Source organism: Nannospalax galili, unplaced genomic scaffold (assembly GCF_000622305.1).
Source record: "Nannospalax galili isolate Female #2095 unplaced genomic scaffold, S.galili_v1.0 scaffold429, whole genome shotgun sequence".
Classification (NCBI taxonomy): Eukaryota; Metazoa; Chordata; class Mammalia; order Rodentia; family Spalacidae; genus Nannospalax; species Nannospalax galili.
This window is the reverse complement of record NW_008360330.1, coordinates 6090121-6103967: the sequence shown is the minus strand read 5'-3', so window position 1 is coordinate 6103967 and position 13847 is coordinate 6090121. Positions and strand designations below refer to the sequence as shown.

Here is a 13847-nt window from a genome sequence, read left to right as displayed (position 1 = left end):
CCACATGCCACTAGATGGCTGAACAACCAAGAGCATATAGACAGCACAAATTGGACTCCATGGGTTTAAAAAAGTGAGAATACAAAGTTGTGTGAGTAAGGAAGGGAGGGTGTGGATCTGGGAGGGGTGGGGCAAGATAAATATGATCAAAATACATTGTATGAAGTTCTCAAAGAATCATAAAAATATTTATTCAGAAAAAATTAGAAGTTCCCTTCATATAGAAACTGCATATAAACTTCATTTAAAAGCTGCATGGGACACAGTGGACCTGTCTGAACGGTGCAAACTAGGAAAACAGGCACATCAATGGTGAAGTAAGAATTGAGGGTCTAGAAGCTGAAAGATGCTGAAAGCTGAAATTAGTCTGTCACTTAAAGATACAATGTATTTCTCATTTCTTAGTGGGATCTGACTTTGGTATACTTGAAATTCTCCATCAATAGCCAGAGAATACCCACTGAGTAGTTAATTTTGTCTTCATATAAATGATATGACCCAGCAAACCAAACCCAGTAGTTTCCCTTCTTCTCTAAGCCCTCTAAAACCATAATTTACAGTCAATAAAACCAGTTTGAGATGTACTTCTTACTTATTAGAGTACATGTTAGGACCAGCGAGAGGGTAAAAGTCCTAGATACCAAGCCTGATGACCCAAGTTCCATTCCCTGGACCCACATGGTAGAAGGAGAGATCCAACTTCTGCAAGTTGTCTTCTGACCTCCACATGTGCTATGGCATGTATGTGCATGCATGTGTGTGTGTGCGTGTATACGCATGCACACATACACACAGAGTAATGTAACAAAAATTTAAATTTAGACTATATGTTACATCTGTATAGCATATTTTCACAGAGTCCTAATCCATCTTAACTGCATGGTCTTTCTGACTCTGGGTTGAGTCCTGGCTGGGGGATTTACTTGGTGGCCTTGGTGAAAGTACGATGAACCCACAGGATCATCAACTCAAGCCTTGTGAGCATACTCCAAGGTGGCCTGACCCTGTCCCATGTTGCCCCACCCAGTGAATTCCCCATTTCTTTGTTCTCGCTGTGCAAAGCCTGCCCAGTCCCTCGTGGTGTGGTCTCTCGGTGACGGTTGGCCTCACCTTTAAGGTGATCGGCTACGGTGGCACTTGTGGAGCCCAGTGATTGGTACCTATTCCCTATAAAGCCTGCTACACTTCCTAATAAACTTTAGATCTGCTTCACAGAACCTGGTCTCCCATGTCTGCATGTTGTTCGACTAATGCTGTAGCCTCACCTCCGATCCCCGAGGACCCCCCAATATAGCAACACTGGGTTATATAACATTCTTTTACACACTATTTTCTCCCAATTCCATGATTCCATTCTTTTCCTTAAGTCATCTCTTAGAAACATACTGAATTGGATCACTCCCTCATACCCTTCCTCGAATATATACACATGACATCCATACACAGTGGCTAACATCTCCACTGTGGGTAAGGAAGCTGTCCCCCACAACAGTGTAGTTCACTGCCTCCAGAAAACATCTGCGGACATTCAGCCCACTAGTGCAGCTAAAGCAAGCAGGATAAAGGTAAGCCCGAAGTGCCGACTGCTCAGCCAAGCCTCCGACCAGCAGTCTGCATCCTCTCCCCGTTGCGTGCCGCATACTCACATCAACTTCCCCTGCAAATGTTCAATTACAGCCATTACTTCAAGATACTTTGATTCCAATACATTTTGGCCAGATGCTTCTCTCTGACAAAGAAAACAGGTGAGATGAACAGAGTCACAATAGTTAAAATTCTACTTCTTCAGTGAGTTTACAGAATATTCCTTTCTACTACTCACATTTCTCTAGTAGATGATTAAGCCCAAGCTTACTACCAAAAAGGCACCCATGTCTATAATAGACATAGCACAGCAGCTTCCAAATTATTCACACTACAGGTAAACATGAATTTCATTAGCGTAGTAAAAAGAAAAAAAAGAGGCAAGAGAAAAAAATTTGAAAGAAATAAGAAAAGGTTTAAAAATAAGAAGAGTAAACGTGTTTCCCTAATGAATCAAGTTAAAGATCAAGGAAACAATTCCTAATTTATTATTAATAATTTACTGCTAATAATTTCACTAAGTACACAACATTGAAAAATCCATTAAGATATTTGCATTCCTTAGAGAACATCATAATTACTTAAAAGTGTAAATTTTGCCAGGCAAATAAAATATGGTAGGGGGATTCATACACTGATTTATGAGACTGATGTGCTGCCCACCTTGCTAAGAGGAAGACTATACATTGATTTAGATGTCGCAACATTAATCACAGCTACTGCCTTGAGCCCTGTGTTTATACTCTTGACCTTCCTCTGGCTTTTATGTTCTTCCATCTACTATGTGACAGAGATAAATATGGACCTGCAGCTCTGAAAACAAAAGCCCACTAGACTGTCCTTACTTGTACCCATACGCTGTAGCTTTAAGATTCTCTGTATGAACTCTATTCTACCTTTGCTATATGGGGCTTGCTCTTCCCAGTTTTGCTTTGGACCGGGCCAAGCTCTCTGGCCTAGAAGTGCTTCAGAGAAGACCTGAATGCAGGCCCACCTGCTATGGATCTAGTTCTTAGCACCAAGCTCCCAGCTGCATTTTGTGCCCTATCTACTTTGAACATGATTTCCCAGAACCAAGTATTTCAAGTGATCTTCCCTATTGTTGCTGTAAAATGGATAAAGTGATCATTGTTCTTAATAGCTACACCTGGGGTATATGGTATTATGGGAGAAAAACTCAGAGCACTCCTTTAGCCCAAAAGATAGGTGAGGGTAGAATGTCTAACCTTGGATTGAAAATACTGCTGAGACCTAAGTCTGTCTCCTGCTTGCCTTTCTAAAGGTGTTCACAGGTGACCTGGCAAAACTCATATATTCCTCATTCACTTATGACTCTTTATGAACAGTTCATGACCCCAAAATTTAAGATGACCCTTATAAAGACAATTTCTAATGTGTTGCCTGCTAGAGTAGCCAAACTTCAGGCAACTTAATTCATGCAGCTGAGCACTTATATTAGGGCACACTGTAACTCTGAGCATTTGGAGTAGCATCTGTAGAGCATGCTGAATTGAAACATTCCATGTCTCTACCAGTTGGTCTGAAATGTTATAGAATTGGACAACTGGCTCTATAGGAATGATGTTGGAGTGACTGTGACACAGAGAGGGCCCCAGATTTGCAAAAAGTTCTCAGAACTAGTCAAATTGAGCCATACCTGGAAGCAAGAATGACCTTTTCCTAGGCAGGAGAGGCAAGGTCGGTGCTGCTTCATGAGCCTGAAATGGCCTCCAAAGGCCATAAGCTAAAGGCTGATGCTGTTATGGGAAGTGATGGAACTTTAGGAGGTAGGGCCTAGTTGGAAGAAGTAGGTCACTGGTGGCATGTCTTGAAGGGTATATTTTGGTCTCTCTCTTTTTCCTTTCTCTCTCTTTTTTTTCTCTCCTTCCCTCTCTCTCTCTTCTCTCCTCTCTTTCAGGCCTGCTCTCTTTCCTTCTCTCCCTCTTCCTGTCTCCTTCCCAATCTTCCTCTCTCCCTCTCTCACTTCCTGCCACTGCCAGAGGAGCAGCCCTGCTCTACCTCATGCTTCCTGCCAAGCTGTTCGGCCTCACCACAGCCCCAACACAATGGGGCTGAAGTGACCATGGGCTGAAACCTCTGAAACCAAGAGCAAATAAACCTTTCTTCCTTTCAGTTTATTTTCTCAGGTTATTTTGCTACAGTAATAGAAAACTGACTAACACAGGTGGCATCCACGAGTAGTGAGCCCCATACCATCCACGCTCCTCAGTTTTTGCTCCAAGATACAGGTTACTGGCTCCCTCTGCCTCCTGCTTGTCTCCAGTGCCTAATCCTAATCCCTCCCCTGGATGGCACAGATGGGTTTTTACTTCAAGGAAACAAGTTCAAGGCAGAATGATTTTGTCAGGGATTGGTGGTTCTGCTTTTTAAGAAAAAAAAAAATGTGCCTTACGAGACTGTGTTCCATTTCTGATTCCTATATTTTTGCCTCACAGTAGTGATGACTGATACAAAATATATTATTTTAAAAACTTGCTGAAAAGGCTTCACTTTGGGAAAATGTGCTTGCAACTTCTTGGGCTACCCTAACCCCAACTGTGCCCACCATGGTTTATCCTGGTTCTTCCTATTATGGTTGGATTGTATGGCCCATGATGTCCCTGGATATACTCACTGCAAACCTCCTCTAAAGTCTAAGGTCTGATGCTTTTCCACAGCCACTATCTCTATGTTCCCAACTTCTCAACAATCCTTGCAGTGGAGGTATGTGCTTTTCATAGCTCTCAATGAAGCCTGCTGAACAGACTCATTGAAAACGTGGTCAAATAGTGACCAAGAGATTATTAAACTAAAGAAAGGGATGGAATTCTGATATTAAGATGAGGCACAGAGAAGAGAATGAGAGGTATTTGTAAAGCCAAGGAGAAAAACACAAGAGTCTTCTAAGGATCATGCTAAAAGGAAAAAAAAAAAAGCATCTGTAAAACACATTAGCTAGGAAGCCTCTGGTTATCTTTAAGGAACCCCAAGCTATCTTAGGCCCATATAGGTTTTACACAGTGTTACCTAGTTTTAGATTCTAGTTAGTTTTAGATACATACCCAGGAAGAAAATATATCTACTTCAAACAGAGGCTTGGAATGAATATTTTCATCTTTCCCGATGTACCAAACAACTTTTTCACTGTCTGTAGATGTTGAAGGTTCCTAGAGCACAGAAAAACCAAGGACCTGTTAGCCTTGGTGACACAGTGGCATGTCAAGCCACCTAGAGCCATGTCTGAAGCTTTAACTTTCCACTTGCCTTAATCATTCAGCAGACATGAACAGAGGGGTGTGCTCAGGGGCTGCATGTACAAGAAAGGTTCCCTGAATTTTTCCTAGAAATTCAGGAAGGGTTCACAAGGCTCACAAGGCAGGTGATATTTAAAGATTAAACACATACTTGTAAAATAGAGAAAAAGGGGCCTGAAGTAAGTCCAATGATGATGACAGTTTTAATTAATTCTGTAAGTAAATGGTCTTCTATATATGAAGCATTTTATCAGAAATAAAACAGAAAATGCTGGCAAAAAGAGGGTTGGGTGTTGTACATAATTTTGTTCTGTCCCCCTGCCATGAATAGAAGACCTAGACTAGAGCCTGGGGCCATAGCAACATGTTTAAAGTATTTTTAAACTTTGATGATGATGATGATGATGATGATGATGATGATGATGATGATGATTAGTGTGTGTGTGCAATACACATGTGAAGGTCAGAGGACAACTTTGTGGAGTCAGCTTTCTTTCAACCTTTACTTGGGTTCTGGGGATGGAATCCAGGTTGCCAGGCTTGCATGGAAAGTGGCTTTACTGGCTGAGCCATCTCCCCAGATGCCATGGCAACATTTAAAGCATATGCAGAGAAGAAACATCAGAGAAGAACATCAAGACATGTGGAGAGTATTTGGCAAGCATGAATTCTAAGAAAAAGACAGTAGCAGTCAATCTAGGAATCTGCAAGGGCTCTTCTGCCACAGTCATCTGGGTTTGAATGCTGATCCTGCCATTTGAAACGATAGGATTTTAAGTCAGTCAGTCAACCTTTCTGTTAACTCTCCTTCCGTAAAATGAGCTAATATAGGGAGGGACTGGAGAGTGGTTAAGAGCACTGGCTGCTCTTGCAGGGGATCCAGGTTCAGTTTCCTATATGGCAGCTATATGGCAGCTAACAACCATCTATAATTACAGTTTCAGGGGATCCAACACCCTCTTCTGACCTCCATAGGCACTGCACACATGGATGCACTTACATACATGCAGGCAAAACACTCATACATGTAAAAAATAAATAAATAAGTAAAAATGTGCTAATATATACCTTGAAGTTGGTATATGAATATGCAGAGCATAGAACTCAAAATATGCATTCCATTATTGGCAGCTATCATTGCATTATCATCATTATTATTTTCATTGTCATTACTATAAATGTCCAGGAAAGGTTTTTCCTGCTACAAATTCCTCAGAAGTGGTGGAGACAGGTAAGAGGAGAAGACATATGTATGAGACTAGGTGGGAGGAAGGGAAAAGGGCAGCTCAACAATGGGCACTGAAGCAGAGGCTAAACTTGTATTTGAAAAATCTAGCAATGAAGGGAGAAAGAAACACCAGCAGGATGTGAGGTGGGTTGTGTTGTTAATAGGGCAGGTAAATGAGTAATGCTAATGGGAAATCTTTAGATTTAGAAAAAAATAAAAGTGATAAGGACTGTTTTACTTGCATGTGTGGCTAAATGTGGATGGGAAAAGGGAGGAGGTGGGTAGATTCACTCCAGGAGACTGCCTTCCACCTTCACCTATTTATCTCTCTATTCTTCAAAAAGATAAAGAGATAGGAGAAACTAATGCTCAATAGCCATGCATCATTTTTGTTCTTGTTTTTCTTTAGATACATGGTCTCATTGTGCTGTGAAGTCTTGTACTTCTAGGCATAGTCCTGAACTCCTAGGCTCAAGTGATTCTTCTCTTTCTGCTTCCCAAGTAGGTGGGATTATAGGTACCCATCACTATGCCCAGAAAATGATCTTACCTGTTGTGATTCCTCTTCTTCCTTTTTCTTCTCAAGCTTCTCAATCTCAATATCTTCTTTGTCAGTATCCTCTATAAAAGGCTTTTCGGGATCATGATAGACTTTTGCAGCTTCCTGTGCAATATAACAGTATTATAATTGTAATTTACTATATATAAATAGGATCCATTTTTTCAAGCATAGTAAATGAACACTATTCTTACAACTGAGTATTCTGCTATTGATAAGAAACAAACAGTATTGAGAGTGGTTTCTGCCCTTGAAAAGCTTGCCATTTTGTAGATGACAAACTGTCATAGATGTGCTTATTACTCATGAAGTAGGAGCACCCACCCTAGAGTACGTAGTGGACAGGGGTGAAAGGAAGCTAGTCAGGAAGGTTTCCTGGGGGCAAGAATATCAGAGACTTGTTTTGTTTTGTTACTTACAGAATGAAGAAACGAAAGAAGAAAAAGAAGGCACAAAGGAGTTTTAGCCAGCTTCAAGACCAAATAACCACATCGATGGCCAGCACAGCATACTACATTGGTGCAGCAGTGGCACTTTTATGTTGGGGCAATCAACAGCTACCTAATTGTGCTAAAAGCCCACTCAATGGGAGGAAACTCAAGTGTAGTACTATAAAAATAATCAAATACATATGGCTAGAGATCATAGATCCATAGTCATAGGCCTTAGAGAAAACCCCAAAACTGTCATATCCCTAGATTAATGTAATTTCTTACTATGTGCAAAATATGTATCCTTGTATTTATAGACAAATATTCCACTCACCACTCATCAAAGCAGCTTCTTTTGCGACAGAGACTATTACAGAGTACCACAACTGGTCATACACAGATATTGTCTGTGAATTGCTCAAGTCTAACGGAACATCTACAATACAACCTCTACATCTAAGGCTCACGGAACATAGATCAAGGGGTAAATAAGATAATAATGAATATCTCAGTTCTCATTAATGAAGCTCCCTCATGCAACAGAGGGCCAGGCACACAAAAGGTCACAAATGGCCAGAGTGTAGAGACTTAAAGAGTCTGCAGAATGCTGGTCCTTGGACAGGGCTCCTATATTAAACTTCACCCACCCACGGCTCAGGGACCGTTGCAGAAGAGGGGGCAGAAAGATTGTAAGAGCCAGGGAGGAGGTGCATGATCATATGTAAATAGAGTCCTACAAGCTCCTGGGACCTTACTCATATGAACCTACAGCAATGGTGTCAACATGGCACAAGACTCATGCAAACTCAAGCAGACAAAACCCCAGCATAGAACTGGGGAAATGGACAGTTGACCCCAATCTTAGCTTAAGAAATGTTGGCAACTGATTACTGCTGGGTGAGGAAGAGCTGATCTTCCTAAAGCAAGAGACTCTAGATAGACTGACTAGACCTCAGTAGATGAACTTGCACTGAAGGACAGCTGGGGACACTAACTTGACACAATAGGCCTTAACACAAATGACAGAATATACCAATTCCAGTGGGAGGGCTATAGGAGGGTATCAGTGGGGAAGGGAGTATAAAGATGATTAAGATTGATTGAGATGTTCTGTATGAAATACACAAAAATTCAATTAAAAAGAAGGCACAAAGTAGTTTTAGACAGAGGCAGTTACATGTGTATGATTGGTTCCAAGAAGAAAAGTAGTTTAATAGGACAGAACCTCTGAGGCAAATGAACCCAGAGACACCATCGTAGAACAGGGCTAGACTGTCATGACAAGGAGATTGGATTTTATCCTGAAGGCAATGATGGGGCAAAAAAAAATTATTGATCTGCTTTACATGTTAAAACAACCATCTGGTGATAGGAAACTAGATTAAAGAATAAAGGAGAAAAGGAAGAGAGGAACAGAGAGTAAGGACAAAAGAGACAGGGGAGAATGGATGATGCAGTGTTTATAGGACTCACTGATGACTCAAGAGATATTTAAGAAGTGGTTCTTAGTGATGCCCACATGAGCATGAGATGGTTAGGGGAAAGGTGCATCTCAGTGACATATGGTTGATGGTTTATGCCACTAGATAGGTGGAGATGTCATTCACTGAGAAAATGAACAAAGGTAAACAGGCAGGTTTTGGAAGAGCGATGAGTTTTCATCAGGTTGTGTGAGTTCAAGGTACCTCTGAGATTGCTAAGTGTAAATATATAGATCTGAAGTCTAGAAGGCAGGATTTAGGCTAAAGATTTGACAGTTAAATACATTAGTTAGAGCCAAGAAAGTAAATGACATTTTCATGTGGAACTTGTGAAACAGTATAAGGACTTAAGGCAGGAAACTAGTTACATTAAGCAGTAGGAAAGAAAAGGAACCTGCAGCAGATTCCAAAAGTAGCCTTGGAAGTGTAAAAGGGCCACCAAGAGAGCCAGAAGAAAAGGGGGTCAAGAGTGTTGAAGGTCTGAAAGGAGCTATTCAAATACTGAAAAAATGTCCCTACATACCAGAGTGAGGCTGCAGAATGCCAAAGACAAAGAGGAAGACCTAAAAGCAGTCAGAGAAAAGAGATAGCTTATCTTCAAAGGAACTGACAACTGAGCTCTTCATTGTTAGTTTTCTAACAATAATATATAGAAATCAGCAAAAATAATATTGTCACTGTACTAAGGAAAATATCACTATGGAGTTAATTATATGCCTAGAAAAGTTTTTTTAAATTAAAAACTAATTTTTTTTTGCAACAGTCTCACTATGTAGCCTTGTCTGGCCTAGAACTCACTATGTGTGGCCTTGAACTTGCAGAGATCTGCCTGCCTCTGCCTCCTGAGTGTTAGGATTAAAGGTGTGCACCACCATGCCCAGCAATTCAGCAAAAAATTTTGAAGAATGAAGTTGAAATAAAGGCATTTCTGACAAATAAAAACTTAGTTTGCTTCCAGTCTACAGATCCCCAGTAAATAAAATTCCTCAGGCTAAGGCAGAAGGCAAGTGTCTCCACATGGAAGGGATGAGATTTCTGAAGGACAATAAAGAATTTAAATGATGGGTCAACTCCATGCCAGCATATTTCCTTTGTTTTTGATTTTTTTAAAATTTCTTATTTTTAAATTTTTTAAAATTATTAATTTTAAAATTATTTTGCTGGGTGTGGTGGCACACGCCTTTAATCCTAGTACTCACAATGCAAAGGCAGGCAAATCTCTATGAGTTCAAGGTCAGCCTGGTATACAGAGTGAGGTCCAGGCCAGCTGGGGCTACAGGGAGACCCTGTCTCAAAAAATAGTAAAATTAAATTTTCATTTTAGTTTTTTTCCCCCACATATTTCTTAAGGGTAAATCATTAAAGGCATTCCCACTGAAGTCAGAAACAAGAAAAGCATGCTACCTCCACTATTTAATATTAAATTGAAGAATTATTCAATACAATTCAACAAGAAAAAGCAAGTAGAGATTATCATAACTGACGGAAAACATGAAACTATCTCTTTTGTAGATATGTCATTAAATAGCTGGATAGTTAAAAGAATCAATGAAAAAGACTAAAGATAGCAAGATGATTTAGTAATGACACATAGCATATAAAGTTAAAATGCAAGTCAGTAACATATACAATGAAAAGTTAGAAAGTACAATGAAAAAAATATCACATTTAACTAGTAAAATAAAACACTCATATAGAAACCTAACAAGAAATGTGCAATTCCCATTGCTCTTGGTTACCTTCAGAACCTGAAGATAAGACTCTATTACTGAAGACACTAAATATGTGAGTTGTGAAAAAAAACGTGGAAAAGTCAAGCTGGTAACTGACCTTGAAGTTTCATCTCTACTGGTTAGCTTTCATAGTACTCGAAGGTGCTATGCATGTTACTGCGAGAGAAAAGTAATCATCAGCTTTATCCAGCTGTGAATTACCTGTGAGTTACAATAATGTCTAACCTGGCAAGACATACTCACTGGTGCAATAGTGACATGAATGTTATGGGAGTATCCAACCACTTTCTGATTGGATTTAAGACCTTCACAAGATGGAATCCATACCTGGCACTAGTAGTGGAACCAAGAACCTATGGCTAGACAGGTCATAGGCCATAGGGGAGAACCTATTACTATTATTCTGATGAATGGACATAGTATTAAACTGACTCCTAATGAGTTATTTTTATAACCATAGATTAGTGTATCTCTCTACTCTCACCAGAGAAGCTTCTTCCAGCAGCAGATGATTAATACAGAGACCCACAACTGGTCACGGTTCAGAGAATAAGAGACTGCAGAATGTTCATTACTAAATATGATGAACCTGTATCATACCCTTCCCTCCCAAGGCTCAGGGACCACTGCAGAAGAGGGGGTGGAAGGATTGTAAGAGCCAGAGGTGGTGGATGAATACAAGGAAACAGTGTTTTCTGAACACAACTGAACAGTTGCACACATGAACCCACAGTGCTTGGTACAGCATGTGCAAGGCCAACTCAATCAAAATCGAGTATGGAGCCTAGAGGTAGGCAAGAAGCCCCAGTCAGCCCTAGTTAAGGAACTATTGGCAATTAATAGCTTATGGGAGTTGGATAGTTTTCTTTAAGGGTATGATGCTAGGTAGGCTGACCACACTCCAGGGGACAGACCCATATCCAAGAGCATGCAGGGAACACAAATTAGACTCAATAGGCCTTTAAAAATTTATAGATATTTTTTCAGCAAGACTCATTTCCCTCTTTTTAGGCATTTCCCCACACGAGTATAAAAACCCTTCAAAACTTGAACAAGGGGCCTGACTCTTTGGGTCAGTCCTAATAGTGTAAAATTATTAAGCTTCCTCTCCTCACCTGAAAAAAAAACTAATAAATAACATTAACATGGAGAAAGGGTGGACAGGGAGATCGGGGTGAAGCTGAGAGGAGATGGGGGAGGAGGTCTGAATATGATAAAACTATATGAAATATATGAAGTTCTCAAAGAACATTAAAAATATTATTTTAAAATATGCAAGATGAGCAAATTATTTAACAGTATTTACAACCATAAAACAGACATGTTATGTCTCATGTTCTTGGAATGGACAATTCAACATCAAAAACTTATCTCTTCTAAGTTAACATACAAATTTAATATTATCCCGATTTTTTAAAATCAATTTTTTAGAGCTAGATTATAAAATTATATAGAAGAGTAAATAATAATAGTGATGGAATGCCTGGAAAACATCAATGTGAAGGGTTAGTCCTACCACATATTAAAATGTAAAATAAAGTCTTAATAAACTATTGTGGTAATGATCCATAAACAGACAGACCAGTGGAAAAGAATAGAAAATTCAAAAACAGACTTTGGTTGAATATAATCAAGTGTTAGAAATATTATAATGTGAAAAACATTAACCCCAAATACTGAATTAGGGCAAAAAGAGAAAAGATTGAAGTAAAACCAGATGGTAGAAAAAGATACAAGGTGACATAGTATATTCAGTTCAATAGCAAGAATACTGTTCCATATGCTCATCAAAACCATATGAACTATGTCAAAAAATAGCTCTCTATCAATTCAGACATTCAAACTTAGGCACAGTGATCAAGTATGGATGTTACCTTAAGATTCATGAAACAAGCCAGGCATGGTAGTACATGCTTTTAATCCCAGCACTCAGAAGACAGAGGTAGAGGCAGGGGGATTTCTGTGAGATCAATGTCAGCTTGGTCTTCATAGAATGTTCCAGGCCAGCTTGGGCTAGGGCAGAAAAAAAAATATTCATGAATGAGATTCATGTAAGGTTGGACTAATCACCTTTAAAATCCCTTCTAGTCACAAGTCTCTATGATTATGTATACTTTTAAATGTATTAATTTACCTATTCCTTTAATGTTTGTTTGACACAGTGTCTCTTGTAGACCAGTTTGGCCTAGAACTTGCTGTGTAGTCAAAGATGACCTTGACCTCTTAATCACCATTCCTTTACCTCCTGAGTGCTAGGATTACAGATGTTTGCCAGTATGCCCAGCTGATTCTGTATATTTTAATTTTTCCCCTAGATTTGATGTGCAACCAAGATCATGTCTGTTACTTCAGCAAATTTCTAAAATTATACTGCAATTTAAGATTTATGATTTCAGTGAAATCTTTCAGTGGTTAATGCAAAAATAATTCTGACTAAGTTCTGGGCAACACAGAAGAATAAAGACTTTTTTGAAGAAGTCTAGTTTTCCTACAAATGTGTACATAGAAGCTCCTTCCTTCTCAGGGCCAGGAGCGTTAATATGTGAGGCGTCAGGCCATACTCGTGGGACATGGCTTTCACAGCAACAGAAATCTCTTCAGAATTTCCTGGAGGTGAATGCCCACAAAGAGACTGAAGGCCTCTCTGTATTCCTTAATTTGGGATCCTTGGTAAGCAGGTGGTAGTTAAAACACATAGGATTAGCCAGGTGAGGTGGTCACACATCACTTAGAATGCTGATGTAAGAGAACTGTCATGAGTTCAAGGCCAAGATCAGCCTGGGACACGGGGTTGAGACCCTATATCAAAGAGTTCAGGTCAGCCCAGGCTACATGAGACCCTGTCTAGAAACAAACAAATTTTAAAAAACAAATGACTGCAGTACCAGGTAGGGAGGTAGAATGGGTAGTGAGTGCATCCTAAGGATGGGGAATCAACACAAGGGCAGGAGAGGCAGAAGAGTAAAAGGAGGAGGATAAAGAGACCTGAAGAAGAGAAAACCAAGGGAATTCTCGTCTTCTAAAGAGAATTTACAAAAGGAATGGATAGTTAGCAGAGCCAAATCCGACAAGAGAGCCAGATTCATCATGGGTCTGGAGATTCTAGAGCAGGTAATAAAGAGTCACTGATGACCTCACAGACATTTTAGTTTTCACAAAACCAGTTTTGGGCCACAAGTGTAACTCAGTGCTTGCTCAATGCTTGGGTTATGACAGGCACCAATAAAAATAAAATAAAAAGGTTGTGGGGCTGGAGATGGAGAGATGGCTCAGTGGCTAAGAGCACTGGCTACTCTTGTAGGCGACCAGGATTTGGTTCCAAGCACCCACATGGCAGCTAACAACCGTCTGTAACTCTAGTTCCAGGGGATCCGATGCCGTCTTCTGACCTCCTCCAGCATTGCATGACACAGGTGCATTTACACACATGCAGGTAATATACTCAGACACATAAAATAAAAAAAAGAAAGGGAAATTGCTTTAAAAAATTATTGTCATGGAAGGGGTAAGAGAAATGAGGCAAAAATCAAAGGACATTTTTTTGAGAATGTAAAAATTTACCACGTTTATAGACTGT

The 13847-nt window shown here is 39.8% G+C and overlaps 1 protein-coding gene across 1 annotated transcript in view; it reads right to left on the bottom strand.

Annotated features, from left to right (window-relative positions):
• Positions 1–13847, bottom strand: part of Axdnd1 (axonemal dynein light chain domain containing 1) — a 107019-nt gene that overhangs the window by 7066 nt on the left and 86106 nt on the right. Inside the window, exons 21-23 of the mRNA XM_029560201.1 lie at positions 6617–6730; positions 4647–4751; positions 1647–1729 (exon numbers count right to left, since the gene is read on the bottom strand). Of these exons, the coding sequence (XP_029416061.1) occupies positions 1647–1729; positions 4647–4751; positions 6617–6730 (302 nt within the window). The remainder of the gene's footprint in view (positions 1–1646; positions 1730–4646; positions 4752–6616; positions 6731–13847) is intronic.